Below are 16,693 nucleotides of genomic sequence, written 5' to 3'. Positions count from 1 at the left end.
TTCTTTCTTTCTTTCTTTCTTTCTTTCTTTCTTTCTTTCTTTCTTTCCCTCTATTATTTTTTAACTGCCTAAAAACAAACATAGTCCTTATTTCACCAGTGGCTGTGTTCCAATAAAACTTTATTTACAAAAATAGGTGGTGGGCTAGATTTGGCCCATGAGTGTAGTTGGCCAACCCCTGATCTAAAAAATATTTTGTTCATAGACATAGAGGAGAAAATAATCACACATATATGTTCTTTTAAGTAAAAATTGTTAGGTAAACATTATACACACCAATTGTAGAAATCTTTAACGGCAAGGAAATCCCCTAATTTAAGGTTTGTGGTTTGTGGAAACCATGAAAATGGTTTCCAAGGTATCAAAGTTTAGTAACTTTTACAAAAGCTTGGTCAGTGTATTTCATTGTTTCCCAGAGTGTTTTGTTTACTCAAGCTGGAAGAATATACTTAAACCTTGAACAAGACAGGTTTGACCTGTGTGGGTCCACTTACATGCAGATTGTTTTAGATAAATACGGTACAGAAATGTAAATGTGTTTTCCCTTCCTTATGGTTTTTCTCAATAACATTTTCTTTTTGCTACCTTACCTTATTGTAAGAATATATTATATAATGCATATAACTAACAAAATACGTGTTAATCCACTGTTTCTGTTATCAGTAAGGCTTCTGGTCAACAGTAGGCTGTTAGTAGGTAGGTTGTGGAGGAATCAAAAGTTACATGTGGGGTTCCAAGTGCTTGGGTAGAGGCGTTCCTAACCCAATCCCCCACTGTTCAAAGAGTCAACTTACATCAGGGCGCCTGGGTGGCTCAGTCAGTTAAGCGTCTGACTTCAGCTCAGGTCACGATCTCACGGTCCGTGAGTTCAAGCCCTGCATCGGGCTCTTTGCTGACAGATCAGAGCCTGGAGCCTGCGTCAGATTCTGTGTCTCCCTCTCTTTCTGCCCCTCCTCTGCTCATACTCTATCTCTCTCTGTCTCTCAAAAATAAAAAAAAAAAGAGTCAGGGGCGCCTGGGTGGCGCAGTCGGTTAAGCGTCCGACTTCAGCCAGGTCACGATCTCGCGGTCCGTGAGTTCGAGCCCCGCGTCAGGCTCTGGGCTGATGGCTCGGAGCCTGGAGCCTGTTTCCGATTCTGTGTCTCCCTCTCTCTCTGCCCCTCCCCCGTTCATGCTCTGTCTCTCTCTGTCCCAAAAATAAATAAAAAACGTTGAAAAAAAAATTAAAAAAAAAAAAAAGAGTCAATTGTATAAACAGTAAAATCAATGCCCGAAAGAGAGAACAAAACAGAAGATCCTTGCGACAGTCTGGTCAGAATGCAGGGCTAAGCAGTACATACAATGTCTCAAGAGCAGAATTTACCTTGACAGGAAATCCGAGAAGGAAAGGCGAACAGGGTATCCATATCGGATAATCTTCACCATGTCCAGGACTCCGATATATTGTAGTTGAGCAGATACATAAAAATTATCAAAGGTATCTGGCAGCCTTGAGTTATTGGGCTTGATGCAATGAACAAAGTGGGGCGTGCGCTTCTGAAGTTTTCCGATAATATCTGCTAGAGATTTCTAAGGAGAGAAGCAAAACACAACTGATTCTCCAAAGAAGACACTGCCTGAAAATATAAAGAGTTTATCTTCAACCCACAACTCTTTTATTTAGTCTGAATTCTCCGTGGTGTGTGTGTCCGTGTGTGAGTGCTTACTGGTTTCCAAGCGGTCAAAAATGGGGGGGGGGGGATGATGCAGAAACCCTCTACAGTTGACAAGATCTAAATCTAAATTTTGGAAAACCGAAAAGTCCACTAACCCTGAGTTGTGATGCAATCGTGACTGGACCTCCCCATTCTAGTCTTTGAAGAAACGAAGAAGTTCCTTTCTTTTTTAATAACTGTAATGAAAATAAAAAGAAAGAAAGGGTGAGTGGATTTATTTACCTAAGTATGTATTGACTGATTTTTAATTGTAGTTGACATTAGTTTCAGGTGTACAACATAGGGAGCGATCTTAGTAGTAGTTAACTAAATTGCATTTACAAGAAAAAATTTACCCTCCCATCCACGTAAATTCACTCAGACTGTAAAAATCAGTACCAAATGAGTTTTCTGCGATGGTACTGTGAATTGGGGAAATTGAAACTGCACGTAAAAGAACACCATTCCTGCCAGCCTTTCAAGTACACAGAAGTTGTCGTCCTGTATCTATTTTAATTTTGAGAGTAAACATCGACCCTGCCTTGCTGGGTAGCACAGTCCGCGCACCTGGGAGGCCTGGGTGTATCATCACTATGCGTGTTCATCACCAAGCAGCAGGCTTACCACCAAGCCAAAGGATACTATTTTATGCTATAAAGGTTTGATGTTCTAACAAGCGCTGGTTTATTCCCTTAAGTTTAACCACAATCAATTTCTTCCCATTCCTCCTCTTTTTTTTTTAACTACTAAAAGGAGTTAGTAAATTATCTGTCTGAAAATGGCAACAATTTGTGTTTTCCTGGATGAGTAATTATATACGGCTCTTAAAAGAAAAAAAAATCATATGTAGCAAAGATTAAATGATAATGGAGATAAAAGAAGTCAGTGGAAATGGAGCCAGTGGGTAAAGAAATAAAGGGCAGAAGGTAATTAATTAAACTCCACCAGGGGTTAAAAGGAACCTCAGCCACTAATGTACCATTTGCATTTCACAAAATCACGCAGACTCAGACCAACGTATCTATAGATCCCAAATCATTTATGTTACAATAAAGAGGTCTTGGTAGGAGAAGAGAGCCTGATAAAAGACTCTTGTCAATGTGGTGCTATTGCTACCATGACAGCAGCTGATTTCCTCCCGTTGACATGAACTGTCAGGCTGGAATGACCCATTGTTAACTGACAAGGGAATGTAAAAGGAAGCAATTGGTCCAAAATCAACCGGTTTTCTCCAAACACAAAGCCAAGCGTGATGCTCAGTTAAACAGTGGTAGAGCCCTACGCTGCCAGTCACAGGGCTGGCCGTGCAGAGATGCAGCCAGTATGAAGGGAAGTGAGGAATGGAACACTTAAGGAAGAATCGTAATAAATAAATCTCCATCCCTTGAAACTGAACGCTCAATTTCCCTTTCTGGGTGGAGGAACCACTGTGAATTATCTTCGTTTTGCAGTCCTTTAGGGAAAAGACTAATGGCATCTATGCCTGGTAATGTTTAATAATTAAGGTTAAAAATTACAGTGTAGAGGTGGGTGGTGATTTCTTGCTCTCGATTTCCAGCATGATTGAGGAAGGAAGGGCCAGAAGGTTCAGTGAAACCCTCAGGAGTAGAGATCTTCCTTACAAAGAGTAACCCTTTGTCTTTTTTATGTAAAAAATGCCATTTTGTATGCAGTGAGATTGAATTCCTGTGATCACACAGGGCAGAAATGACTATATCAGAGGATCTCTAATTGTAGGGTCCACTGGCTAAACACACACACACACACACACACACACACACACACACACTTATTTCTAATATGTTTTATACATCTTGCCAATCTTCTAAAATAGAGCTGATTCTAATTATGCTTTCATTTTAATTGGTAAGTTAAGTGCATTCTAACAATCTACAACAACCGAATTTCTAAAACCGATTGTCCTGGACAGCTTCCCAAACAGATTTCCCCTCTCTGCAGTTTTGATGGAGACAAGCAAAACAAACCAGGCTACCGTCAGGCACTGAGTCCTTAAAGTTGCCACATTTCCTACCTGTTTCCTATCCATTTGAAACACCCCTGCTGAATTTTTACTTCCATGGTACAAACAGAACCTCTATGTTGTGAGTGTAACTGCACGTGTGGAGGGCAAGTCCACACTGGAAGTGAGGATGATAAGAAAGTACGTTTGAAATCTACAAAGTCTACAAATATTCCAGCACCTGAGAAATACACAAGGTCTGTAAGAGAAGCCACAATGTACTGTTTGGAGACCTGAAGCCTCAGCAGTGATTAATGTCAACAGAATAAGGTAGCTAAGTTTCTTCCCCGGAAGGCTAACGTTGCTACAGTCACTCCCCATTCGTCAGAGGGACAGTCACAGAGACGAGGCATAAACAGGATGTTGCAGAGACAACCAATACAATTACTAACGCTCTACTTGCTATCAAACTTTCCCTCTGCTGGACTCTCCCATCATGTTTCCTCTGTCTGCTGGTTCTATGTCAGGCAGGCAACCTGTCTTTCATTTTAAAAATCAAATGATTTATTTCCATCAGTTTTCAAGACTGCATTAAAAAAAAGACGAAATAAACATACTGAGCAAACTTCAAAACAACCAAACAAGAATCATAGAAACTCCTACCTTACTAAGTTCTAGATAATTCCTGTTTTCTCCAATAACTGAAGAAGCCGTCATCTTCTTACTGAGCAGGGCACATTTATGTCCTCTGAACTTAAAAGAAGGATAGGAAGATACGAGGGATCCTGTCTGTGACAGTTTCGACTGGAACAAGTGATTGATCACGACATTTTCACTGGCTAGGAAATAAATAAAAGCATATCATGAGTGGCATTAAAATCAGTATTTTTTTTAAAAAATTTGTTAACGTTTGTTTTTGAGACAGAGAGAGACAGAGCGTGAGTGGGGGAGGGACGCAGAGAGAGGGAGACACAGAATCCAAAGCAGGCTCCAGGCTCTGAGCTGTCAGCACAGAGCCCCACGCGGGGCTCGAACTCACGGGCCGTGAGATCATGACCTGAGCCGAAGCCGGACGCCCAACCGACTGAGCCCCCCAGGGGCCCCCAAATCAGCATTTACATGAGCAGTAAACACCCCAGTGCTGCTGCCACTACAACTTTCCAAGTGCAAGATGTCACTGAGGGCGTCTGTCTTCCCCTTTGCCCCTATTTTGTTTTCCCCACCGTTCATCGTAACACTTGATGAATTCTGATCTTCCTCTTGCCCTTGGCCAGGAGTCTTAATCCCGGGTCTCCTGTCCTGTACTTGAGCACCTGGCCCTTGGTTCTCTAACTGAGCAACACTCGCTGCTCTCGTAGCCGTGGGAGCCACACCTCACCTTCTAGGGTCTCCGGGCCTTCGGTGCCCTTGGCCAAGTCCTGAAGACCTGTGGCTTCGGCCAGCCGCTCCCCATCCCCAGAAACACACTTCCTCGGATGTAACCCGTCTCCGGGTGGTATTTAAACACCTGTGGGAGACCCTGTCTCATTTGGTTGTACCAGGTGTCAGGGGAAAGAAATGCCCTCTTTTTTCTGATCCAGTTAAGCTACACATGTAAAAAGCTGATATATTTCAGATGTTACGTTATACAAATTCTAATACATTTTGGCTACAAATTGGAATAGCACAGTGAAAACTGTATGCGGCGATTGGAAATCTAGAAGGCACGTTTCTCATGTCCCCTATGTCTGTATGTAGATAATCCTCACGCTTCAGTTTCCTTTTCTACAAAGTGACCATCACATACCCACCTTGAGGATTATACAGGATTAAAGTGTGAAATAATGTGCATATCATTTGGGATCCTGCTTACCTATCAGCTAGTGAGCAGTGGTCAGTGGCAAAGCAGTGTTCCTAACTTTTCCACATCCAGATTATTCTGCTTGCTCAGGCTAACATACTTAGTGGCAATTCGTACAAAGGAAAGTCACCACATTAATAAACAAACAGGGAACCAGGGAGAAGTGTCAGAGAGGAGGGAGAAACAATTATGGAATGCAGGAAGCAAAAAGGGGCTCTGATGAAAATTAGAGCTCTCAGGATAAATTCATGATTTTTAAAATTTTTTTAAAAATGTTTATTTATTTCTGAGAGAGACAGAAACACAATGTGAGTGCGTTAGGGGGAGAGAGAGAGGGAGACACAGAATCCGAAGCAGTCTCCAGGCTCTGAGCTGTCAGCACAGGGCCCGATGCGGGGCTCGAACTCACCAGCCGTGAGATCATGACCTGAGCCAAAGTCGGACGTTCAACCAACTGAGTCACCCAGGCACCCCAAAATTCATGATTTTTAATATAGGGCTGCATCTCTGTCTGTTACCTGTATATCTTTAATTGTCTAGTTCAGAAGGGGCCTAAAAGCAAGGACAATCCAGTAGCAATGAGCTCACAAGCCCCCAGCCCTCAGTGTTCCTTAATACCATTCTTCTCTATGATAAACCTAAGCGTGTCAGGCACACAGCTGATTCTGAGGCGTAGAAGATGATCCCAGAACATTTTGGAAGGCAGGACTATAAGACAGTGCTAATAAAGATCATGAGAACCTGAAAAAGAACGTAGGGGCTGGCTTGAGGGGATTCTCGCTGGCCATGTCTTGAGCAATTTTAGCATCAAAATAAAGATAGTCATAGACTGTGATTCACTGAATGAAAAAGAATCCATGAGTCCATACTGATAGCAGTCTAATTCATCAATGAATGACAAAGGGGAGATCGTACAGCTGAATGTTACTATTGATGGGAAAATTGGTGGGGGGAGCAGAAAATCACAATAGCGCGACCATAAGAGGCATCATTGATTTAGGCAAGAATCATTCCTGCACCCCAGCCAGCGGATGACGGTCTGACAATATTTCCTTGCCTCACCTCCCTCACAAGCTACTTATCAACTACAGAGTAAAACAGCAGCTTTCAATTACGGAAGCCGGAAGGATGCCCCCTTAACAAGGCCGTGCCACCAGTAGGGTCTCAGACTGTCACTGTGTTCTCCAAACAGGAGGGGCTGGGGACCCTCCAGCACCTCTGTGGGGTTCCCACCGAGCAGGGACGGGCTGACACCCACGTGAGGAAACTGCAAATAAATCCAGATTGAGGGACAGCCTTCAAAATAACTGGCCTTTAGGTTTTAAATGTTAGTCATGAAAGAAGAAGAAAAGCAGAGAAAATGTCCCCGATGAAAGAAGACAGGAGGGAAATGGCACTCAGTGTAGTGACTGGCCTTGAACTGGGGGGAAATCATTGTGAAAGACATGGCAGGGGTAAGCGACACAGAGACGGGAACTGGGGGTTAGACATTAGGATCGTGTCAAGGTTCAGAACTCTGATAGTACCGATGTTTTGTAACATACTGTCCTTGATCTCAGGATACATACCAAGGTGTGTCAGCAGAAAGATGCCTGTGGCTTACTCTCAAATGGTTCAGAAAATACATGTACACACACACACACACACACATGCACAGGCACACAGAGGGAAGGGACGGGGGAGTAGAAGACAGGGTGGGAAGATGGGAGAAGATAGAGGAAGAGAAATGAAGAGAGGAAAGTAAATCTGGGGAAGGGCATTTGGGTGTTCTTGGTACTGATTTTGTAATTTTAGACTTGAAATCGCTTCAACATCACCAGTTTACGTTGGACTGGGAAGCATCCCCTGCAGGGGTCTACAGACATTATCACATCGAGTGTCTTCCTGCCAGCAAATCGGGATAAGCTAACTTTGGTGTGCCGTTTATGAGCAGGTTTGTGGAGACGCTCAGAGGTAAAAGACACAATAGCTGTTGACCAGGTATCACACAAACAAAGGTATGTTTGTTCAGATCCCGCAACAGACCCTACCACCTTCCCCATGTGTGAGCTTTTTGATAATATGAAGACTGAATTAGATACTACAAACAAAGTACCTTGCAAGGTACTCGAAAATAAAAAAAAATTTAAAAAAAACAGAATCTATAAATTACACTTGCTTTTAACAATTACTTACGACATCAAAACATTTTACAGATTAATAAAATACTATCATAACCATGCCTCTTTTGTTTACATGATAGAATAGGTGAGCAATCATGGCCTGTAGGTCAAATCTGGCTCGTGGCCTGTTTCTGTAAACAAAGTTTTACTGGAACGCAGACCTGTCCAATTGTGCTGTCTACACCTGCTCCCTCATTATAACAGCAGAGTTGAGTAGTTGCAACAGAGACCTACAGCTTGCAAAGCCTAAAGTGTTTATTCTCTTGTCCTTTATAGAAAACATCTCCCATTTACCTATAACAAGACACTGTAAATTTCATCCTCTTGTTCTGACGTACCTGCAGCTGAAGGCACTTGGAATACAACAAGACTCACTTCCTTTTTCTTGGAGCTTATTAGCAAGTGTACACAAAAGAATGACTTTGAAATATAGGGACGGTGTTAAGATAAGCAGATAATCACAATATCACTAACCGCCAGGGGCGCCCGGGTGGCTCAGTCAGTTGAGCCTCCGAATTCAGCTCAGGTCATGATCTCACAGTTTGTGAGTCTGAGCCCCCTGTGGGGCTCTGTGCTGATCGCTCAGAGCCTGAAGCCTGCTTCTCATTCTTCTGTCTCCCCCTCTCTCTGCCCCTTCCCTGCTCATCCTCAGTGTCTGTCTCTCAATAATAAATAAATGTTAAAAAAAATAAAAATAATTTGATATCACTAACCGCCACATTCTCTTTCAAAATATATATTCTATTCCCTGAAATACAAAAATAAAGAAGGCACGGCACCGACTTCAAAAAACACGCTATAGATTAGATCTTCAAAAAATATATGACTTGAAAGGTCATTTATTTATATGACTCCAAATGGAAGTTGACATCATTAAAAACTAGAAGGAATATATTTGCAATGGTAATTAGTAGGGTCAACTATTTCAATTCTCTCTTTCTACATGATACTCTTTCAATCTCACGCCTTCCCCACCCGTCTCCGTTTCAGGAGAGCTCGGTAAGCAAAGGTCTGAGAGACAAGCAGAGTAATTCCCTGTGAAAAACTACACTGTGCATCTGCTCTGCTTGATTGGAGGTAAGTATGTGCCTCAAACCAGCGGTGACACAGATGTCTTGTTTCCAGCTCGGAGGCACTTAACTATCTCATGAAGGTCTATCGCTCTCAGGGACCCCGTTCATTTAGAGCAACTTACAGCACAAAAAAGGATATATTTTGATCCACTGAACAGGTTGTTTGGAAAATGAGAAGCCCTGCAGAACTGCTAATAAGAAAAGAATTGCTAGAGGACGCAGAAGATACATACTGGTTCACACAAACGCACCACATGTAAATGCCATATAGTAACTTACATGTTGCATAGAAACATACATGCGCCTAAAGTGCTAAGATTCACTGAGTAGAGGGGCCTATAAATTTGCATGCATCCACGCATGTATGTGTGTGTATATAAATTTGTACACTCCCTCTGCTCCGTGGGCTTTAATTCTTTATAACTGAAAGTACGTAAGAATAAAATACCACCCTTAGGTGTGCTCCAGAGTCATCTTAAGTAATGGAATTCACCCTGCTATGGCCTAAATAATTTTGGAAGCTGTATTCGTCTTCATTAGTCGTCACAAAAGAGCTTTTTTATATTCATATCGCTAGAGTGGTAAAGGTATTTTATATTTCTATCTGCTAAAAGCTTTGTTAAATTATGGTTTCTACTAGACCCCAAATGAAATTGTAGCCAATGTCCAGTGTGGCAAGATCCATTCTTTAATATTCTGGGCTTTAGGATGTAAGAGATATTTCAATTATTCCGTAGCTGGTGGCATATTACCAAGGACAATGTTCAGAGACGGAGAGACGGAGAAATAAAGAATGTGTGGCATTTTAACCATAGGGGGAAAACTTACTTTTCATTACAAATAGAAGATTCTGTGAAAGGGAGTCTTTATTTTTTTCAATTGCTCCGACAATTTCATACGTTACCTATAATAAAAGAAAATGGCATAGTTACTAATGTTTAAACATGGCCACCAAAATAATTTCCTTTAAAGAATAATTTGACTCAGAGGATGTTTTCAATTATTCATTAGAGAGGCGTGTCAGGTCTTCAAGTTCACGTTACACACAAGTTCAAAGCTCCCATCCAGGTGCCGTCTTTCTGCACATGAAAAAAGGGACACCCCTCCTGCTCTAATTTTCCAACTCCCCCTTCTGACTGCGAGTTCAAGAGAACATGGTGGTGGCTCCCATTCATGCAGGCCCCCTTTATTCTCGAGGACCCTACCCTACTCAGAAAACTCACTAAACCAGGAAGGAGGACTCCGCCATGCCTGGGGAAGGAGGAATGATTTCGGTTTGATAAATTCAATGGTCTCTTTATTGAAAAGGTCATTTTGGATCATTTAAACACTTAATCTGAAGTCTTTAAAATCAAGAAAACATGGGGCACCTGGCTGGCCAGGTCAGTAGAGCACGAGACTCTAGATCTCTGGATTGTGAGTTCGAGCCCCATGTTGGATGTAGACATTATTCAAAAATAAAGTCTCTTAAAAAAAATGAAGAAAACGTAATGATTCTGAATTAAACATATAAACACAGACCCTCCCCCCCGCCCACACACACACACACACACACACACTAGACTACCTGATTTTCTCTAACAACATTCCTTGCTGTTTTTGCTCCTGTTCTGGCCTTGTTTTGTAATGGCCATTTCTACATCCTGCAGTAAAATTCCCGCCATACCTTAAGGGTAGTTACTATAGACTGTTCAGCTCTGTCTGCCCCCCATACTTAGCAAAATGCCCTGTCCATTGGGCACATTTATTTATTTGTTTTTGTTTCAAGTTTTTATTTAAATTCACGTTAGTTAACACACAGTGTAGTATCGGTTTCCGGAGTAGAAGTGATTCATCAATTCATCAGTGATTCATCACATCCATACGACACCCAGTGCTCACCCAACAGGTGCCCTCCTTAGTGCCCATCCCCCGCCCACCTTCCCTCCAGCAACCCTCGGTTTGTTCTCTACAGTTAATAGTTTCTTATGGTTTGCCTCCCTTTTTTTTCTCTTCCTCCCCCTATGTTCATCTGTTTTGTTTCTTAAATTCCACATATGAGTGAAATCATAGGATATTTGTCTTTCTCTGACTGATCTATTTCACTTAGCATAACACTCTAGCTCCATCCATGTCATTGCAAATGGCAAGATTTGAGAAGATATTTTCAAATGACATATCTGATAAGGGGTTAGTATCCAAAATCTATAAATAATTTTTCAAACTCAACATCCAAATAATAAACAATCCAGTTAAGAAATGGGCAGAAGACATGAATAGACATTTTTCCAAAGAAGACATCCAGATGGCCAACAGACACGTGAAAAGATGCTCAACATCACGGACCATCAGGGAAATACAAATCAAAACTATGATAAGATACCACCTCACACCTGTGAGAATGGCTAAAATTAACAACTCAGGCAACAACAGATGTTGGCGAGGATACAGAGAAAGAGGATCTCTTTTGCATTGTTGGTGGGAATGCAAACGGATGCAGTCACTCTGGAAAACAGTATGGAAGCTCCTCAAAAAGTTAAAGATAAGGGTGCCTGGGTGGCTCAGTTGATTAAGTTCAGGTCATGATCTCACGGTTCATGAGTTCAAGCCCCACGTCAGGCTCTGTGCTGACAGCTCAGAGCCTGGAGCCTGCTTCAGATTCTGTGTCTCTCTCTGCCCCTGCCCCCCTCACGTTCTGTCTCTCTGTCTCTGTCTGTCTCAAAAATAAATATTAAAAAAAAATTTTAAGTTAAAAATAGAACTACCCTAGGCCAGGAGTCTTAATCCCGGGTCTCCTGTCCTATACTTGAGCACCTGGCCCTTGGTTCTCTAACTGTCCCAGGATGTGACACATTTATTTTTTTTTATTTTTTATTTTTTTAAACATTTATTTATTTTTGAGACAGAGAGAGACAGAGCATGAACAGGGGAGGGTCAGAGAGAGGGAGACACAGAATCTGAAACAGGCTCCAGGCTCTGAGCTGTCAGCACAGAGCCCGACGCGGGGCTCGAACTCACAGCCCTCACGGACCGCGAGATCATGACCTGAGCTGAAGTCGGCCGCTTAACCGACTGAGCCACCCAGGCGCCCCCAGGATGGGACACATTTAATAAATATTTGGTGAAATGAACAAAAGGTTGTGTTATATTATGACCAACTATAGCAAAACACGGTGCTGTCCATTTCATTCAAGATTGTGCTGTTGAGTCTTTCATTTTCACAAGATCATGGGCTTTGGAAAGTTTTCACGAATGGCCCCGGGATGTGGAGACATGGAGAAAAAGATAAAGGCCTCCTGTTAAAACTAAAGTTCAAAATTTCTCAGTTGGGAGACTCCAGTTGGTCAAGTTCCCTGGAAAACAACATCTAGTACACACATCCAAGTACAAATAAATGCTCAGCGAGGGCAGTCTGACGCTCGTAGGAAGCGTGGGGTTTAGCACAACTTCATACTTTGTGTAACATTAGCAAATCTTGAATTACTTTGTGCTATTTTGTGACGATGTCACTCTCAGGGTCTTTCTTCGTGTATGAAATAATACTCTGAAGGGCACTCCAAGTCTGAGAGCATCTGACTAGGGTTGGTTGACCACCATATGGACAGGATTTCGATGTACAGCTCAACACAAGTATTAGACACTTCCCACAACAGCATATTTCTTTATCATCACAATATAATAATGCAAATGACTGAGAACATGTAACGTAAAATTGGCATTACTGGAGTGTTAATGAATCGTTCTAAACAATATTTTTTTCTGGGTCCCAAGTCTGGAACGAAATACTTCCTCAAGAAGCCCTTGCGTACTTGAGGAGAAAATCAAATGAGACTCCCTCCTGAACCCTGGAGGTGATTAGCAGCACATTATTGGGGGGGGGGGGACTCAATGTTTCTAGTTTTCAGTGGATGGATCCAAGAAGTATACACACCCAACAAACACATAGGTGAGTGTTTAATTTTTTTTCTTTAATCTCAACAATAAAATACAACCAGATTCCAAATTTGGTCTCTGAACCATGACAATTTCTTTACATCAGTGACATTTACTACTGGGTTTGTCAAAGGCAATCTGAAAATCTAAATAAATGATACCCACTCGTGCCCATTTATCACATCCATATATAACCTGCTACAAACAGCTTAAAATATTTCTGACTTAAGCTTTTAATTTTGAGATACTTGCAGATCCCCATGCGGTTGTAAGAAATAAAACAGACAGATCCTGTAGACCTCTCACCCAGTTTCCTCCAATGGTGACATCTTGCAGAACTATCACAACCAGGGTAGTGGCATTAATGCAATGACATTAATGCAGGACATTTACCTCAGTGCACAGATCCCACGTGCTGCCCATTTATGGCACACTTACCTCCCCCAAATCTGTTGAACATGTTGGTATGAGTCTGCTTCTGGGCCCTTTACTCTGTTTCATTGATCTGTGTGTCAATCCCCCCACCACTGTCTTGATTACTGAAGTTTTATAATAAGACACTAAATTAAATGGATGAATTCTTCCCCAATTATTCTTTATAAAAATTGTGTAACCTATTCTAATTTAGTCACCATTCCATATAAACTTCAGAATAACACTGCCTATCTATATCTCTATGCCTCGACAAATTTTTGCTATGATTTTGATCGGCATTGCATTAAACCTGGGTTGCGATTTGGGGAGAAGGGTTACTATGTTGACTACTATGTAAGTTACTATGTAACTTACATACTATGTATGTTACTATGTAAGACTACTGCCCATACTGTCTTCTAAGCCGTGAACATGATGCGCCTCCTTCTATGCAGCTCTCTGGGTTCTTTCATCAGTGTTTTGTGGGTTTCAGCAAACATATCGTCTGCATGCTTTGTTAGATTTATACCTCTTCACATTTTTTAATGAGCGATTGTAACTGTTATTGTATTTTTAATTTCAGTGCTCCTTATTAGAATATAAAAGTACAATTGATTATTTTGTGTTTATGCTGTATCCTGTGACCTTGCTGAACTCACTTATCGGTTCTATAAGGCTTTTTTCCTTTTTTAGTAGATTCCTTGGGATTTCATACACAGACAACCACATCATCTATAAAGAGGGACAGAGTTATTTCTTCCTTTCCAATATATCTGCCTTTTCTTCCACTTCTTGCCTTACTGAACTTGCTAGGACTTCCAGCATTGTGTTTAATAACAGTGGTGAGAACGGGCATCCCTCCCTTCTTTCTGATCTTGTGAGCAAAACACTCAGCTTTTCACCATCAAATACTATGTTAACTGTAGGATATTCGTAGATGCTCTTTATCAAATTGAGGTTGTGTGTCCTCTATCCCTATTTTCTGAGTGTTTTTATCATGAATGAATGCTGAATTGCCAAATGCTTTTTCTGCATCAAATTGATATGATCATGTGACTCTTCTCTTGTTTAGCCTATTAACATGGTGGGTTATCTTGACCGATTTCAAATATCAGACCAGCTTTGCATCTCCAGAAAAAGAAACAAATTATTCACAGTGGATCATTCTTTTCATACATTGTTACTTGCAGTTGTTAATAATAATAGTCTTTTTGCATATGTGTTCATGAGGGATACTGGTCTTCAGTTTCCTGTGTCTGTGTGGGTGTGGGTGTGGTTGTGTGTACTGTCTTTGTCTGGGTTTAGTACTGGCCACTACTAGCTTCATAAGATGAACTTAGAAGTGCTCTCTCTTCTATTTTCTAGATAAGACTATGTAGTTACTGTTAATTTTCCTTTAAACGTTTGGTAGAATTCTCCTGTGAAACCACCAGGGATTCCAACTTTCCTTTGGGGAAGATTTAAATTACAAATTCATTTCCTTGATGCTTATGGGGACATTCAGTGATCTCTTGCATTGGGTCAACTGAGGTGGTTTGTGCTTTTTGAGAAATTGGTCCATTTCATCTAAGTCGTTTGTGACAGTTGGGTATCGTATCCCTTCTGATCTTTCTGATGTCTGCAGGGTGTGTGGTGACATTTCTGATACATTGCAGCTTGTGTCTTTTCTCCTTTTTCTTTGTCATTCTTTCTACAGGCTTGCCATTATTTTGGTTATCTTCAAACAACCAGCTCTTTGTTTCATTGATTTCCTTTAACTTGTTTCAATTTCATTGATCCCTGGTCTTGTTACTGCCTTCTCTTTGCTTGCTTTGGGTTTACTTTGCTCTCACTTCTCCAGGTTCTTGAGGTAGGAGCTTAGATCACTAAGACTTTCCTCTTCTCTCACATGTGCATTTAGTGATATAAATTTTCCTCTCGGCAATGTTCCTGCCGTGTCTCACACAGTCGGTACGTAGTGCATATTTTCATTTTCATTCAGTTCAGCACATTTTTTTCCATTACCTGGAGACTTCCTTTTTGATCCATGGATTATACAGAAGGGCGCTGTTTGGCTCCCAAGTATTTGGAAATTCTCGTGGCATCTTTCTGGTATTGGTTTTTTAGTTTGGTTCCATTGTGGGAGGTAAGCCCACTCTATATAATTCCATTCTTTCTGAACTTCTTTTTTATTTACGACCCTGCATGTGGTCTTTCTTGATACACCACCCTGCAAGTGGTCTTTCTTGATACATGTTCTGTTGGAACTTAAAAAGCAGGCATATGCTGCTCTCATCGTCGTAAACGTTCTGTAAACTAGTAGAACCTGTTGGCTGACTGTGCTGCTGAGTTCTTCTCTGTCCTTGCGGAGATCCTACGTAGATGTCCGGGCACGTGTCCAGAGCAGGGCGTCAAAGTCTCTAGCTTAAACTTCTGTTTCAGCTGGCTTCCTTTCATGCCACTCAACAGCCTTGTTGCTGCCACGTGGGAGAAGTCAAGCTCTCCATTCAACCACCTCTGACAAAGAAGAGGAGGGCACTCTTGTCACTGCTGGGCAGAGAAGTGCTCTGGTCTCTTGTGCCCCTCGTCCTCCCTCCCTGGCTTCAGGGTGAGCAGGTGGGAGGGGCTGGCATGCCCCTTCACTGCTTCCTATGTGGGCTCCACCGAGGGGGTTTGGGAGAGGGGAGCTGTGGCCAGGTTAGCTCTGGGTGGTGGCGAAAGTCCCGGCCCCCGACAAGGCCTCCTCTGACATCCCCCTCCAGTAGGGAGGTGGGGGGATAACACAAATTCAGAAACTTAGCACAATACTAACATCTGACCTATGCCTAGCCACCTCAGAATTGCATGCCCTACAAGGAAACTGTATTTTAACAAATGTAACTAAATGGCTGTGTTTGTTTTTGCTTTAAAAAAAAATCAAAGAAAACAAGGTGGTCACAATGAAAAATATATAATCGAGACTAAAACAACACACATTTACTTTACTTTTGTCCTAAATGGACGCGAGAATGTGAAGTTAATTTTGAGAACAAATGGAATATAAGAACAATGATCACTCACATCGGATCCTAATCAATCCTCACCATCTGCAGGAAGACGTCCATGTCATCGAACAGTATCTCTGATCAATCCTCACCGTCTACAGGAAGATGTCCACCTCGCCCAACAAGATCACCAGTCGGTATTCACCATCTGCAGGAAGACATCCATCTCACCCGATGAGATCTCCAATCAATCCTCACCATCTACAGGAAGACGTTCACCGCATCCAACGAGATCCCTGATCAATCCTCACTGTCTACAGGAAGACGTCCACCTCACCCGATGAGATCCCAATCAATCTTCACCATCTACAGGAAGATGTTCACCACATCCAACGAGATCCCTGATCAATCCTCACCGTCTACAGGAAGACGTCCACGTCATCCAACAATATCTCTGATCAATCCTCACTGTCGACAGGAAGACGTCCACCTCACCCGATGAGATCCCGATCAATCCTCACCATTTACAGAAAGACGTCCACCTCATCCAACGAGATCCCCGATCAATCCTCACCGTCTACAGGAAGACGTTCACTTTATCTAATGAGATCCCTGATCAATCCTCACTGTCTACAGGAAGACGTCCACCTCACCTGATGAGATCCCCTATCAATC

The 16,693-nt window shown here is 42.0% G+C and overlaps 1 protein-coding gene across 1 annotated transcript in view; it reads right to left on the bottom strand.

Annotated features, from left to right (window-relative positions):
* Positions 1 to 16,693, bottom strand: part of MYO16 (myosin XVI) — a 458,605-nt gene that overhangs the window by 136,274 nt on the left and 305,638 nt on the right. Inside the window, exons 23-26 of the mRNA XM_049647209.1 lie at positions 9,558 to 9,633; positions 4,318 to 4,493; positions 1,811 to 1,891; positions 1,364 to 1,569 (exon numbers count right to left, since the gene is read on the bottom strand). Of these exons, the coding sequence (XP_049503166.1) occupies positions 1,364 to 1,569; positions 1,811 to 1,891; positions 4,318 to 4,493; positions 9,558 to 9,633 (539 nt within the window). The remainder of the gene's footprint in view (positions 1 to 1,363; positions 1,570 to 1,810; positions 1,892 to 4,317; positions 4,494 to 9,557; positions 9,634 to 16,693) is intronic.

The sequence above is a fragment of the Panthera uncia genome, assembly GCF_023721935.1.
Source record: "Panthera uncia isolate 11264 chromosome A1 unlocalized genomic scaffold, Puncia_PCG_1.0 HiC_scaffold_16, whole genome shotgun sequence".
Lineage (NCBI taxonomy): Eukaryota > Metazoa > Chordata > Mammalia > Carnivora > Felidae > Panthera > Panthera uncia.
The sequence above is the reverse complement of the archived record's forward strand: the minus strand, read 5'-3'. Positions and strand labels throughout refer to the sequence as shown.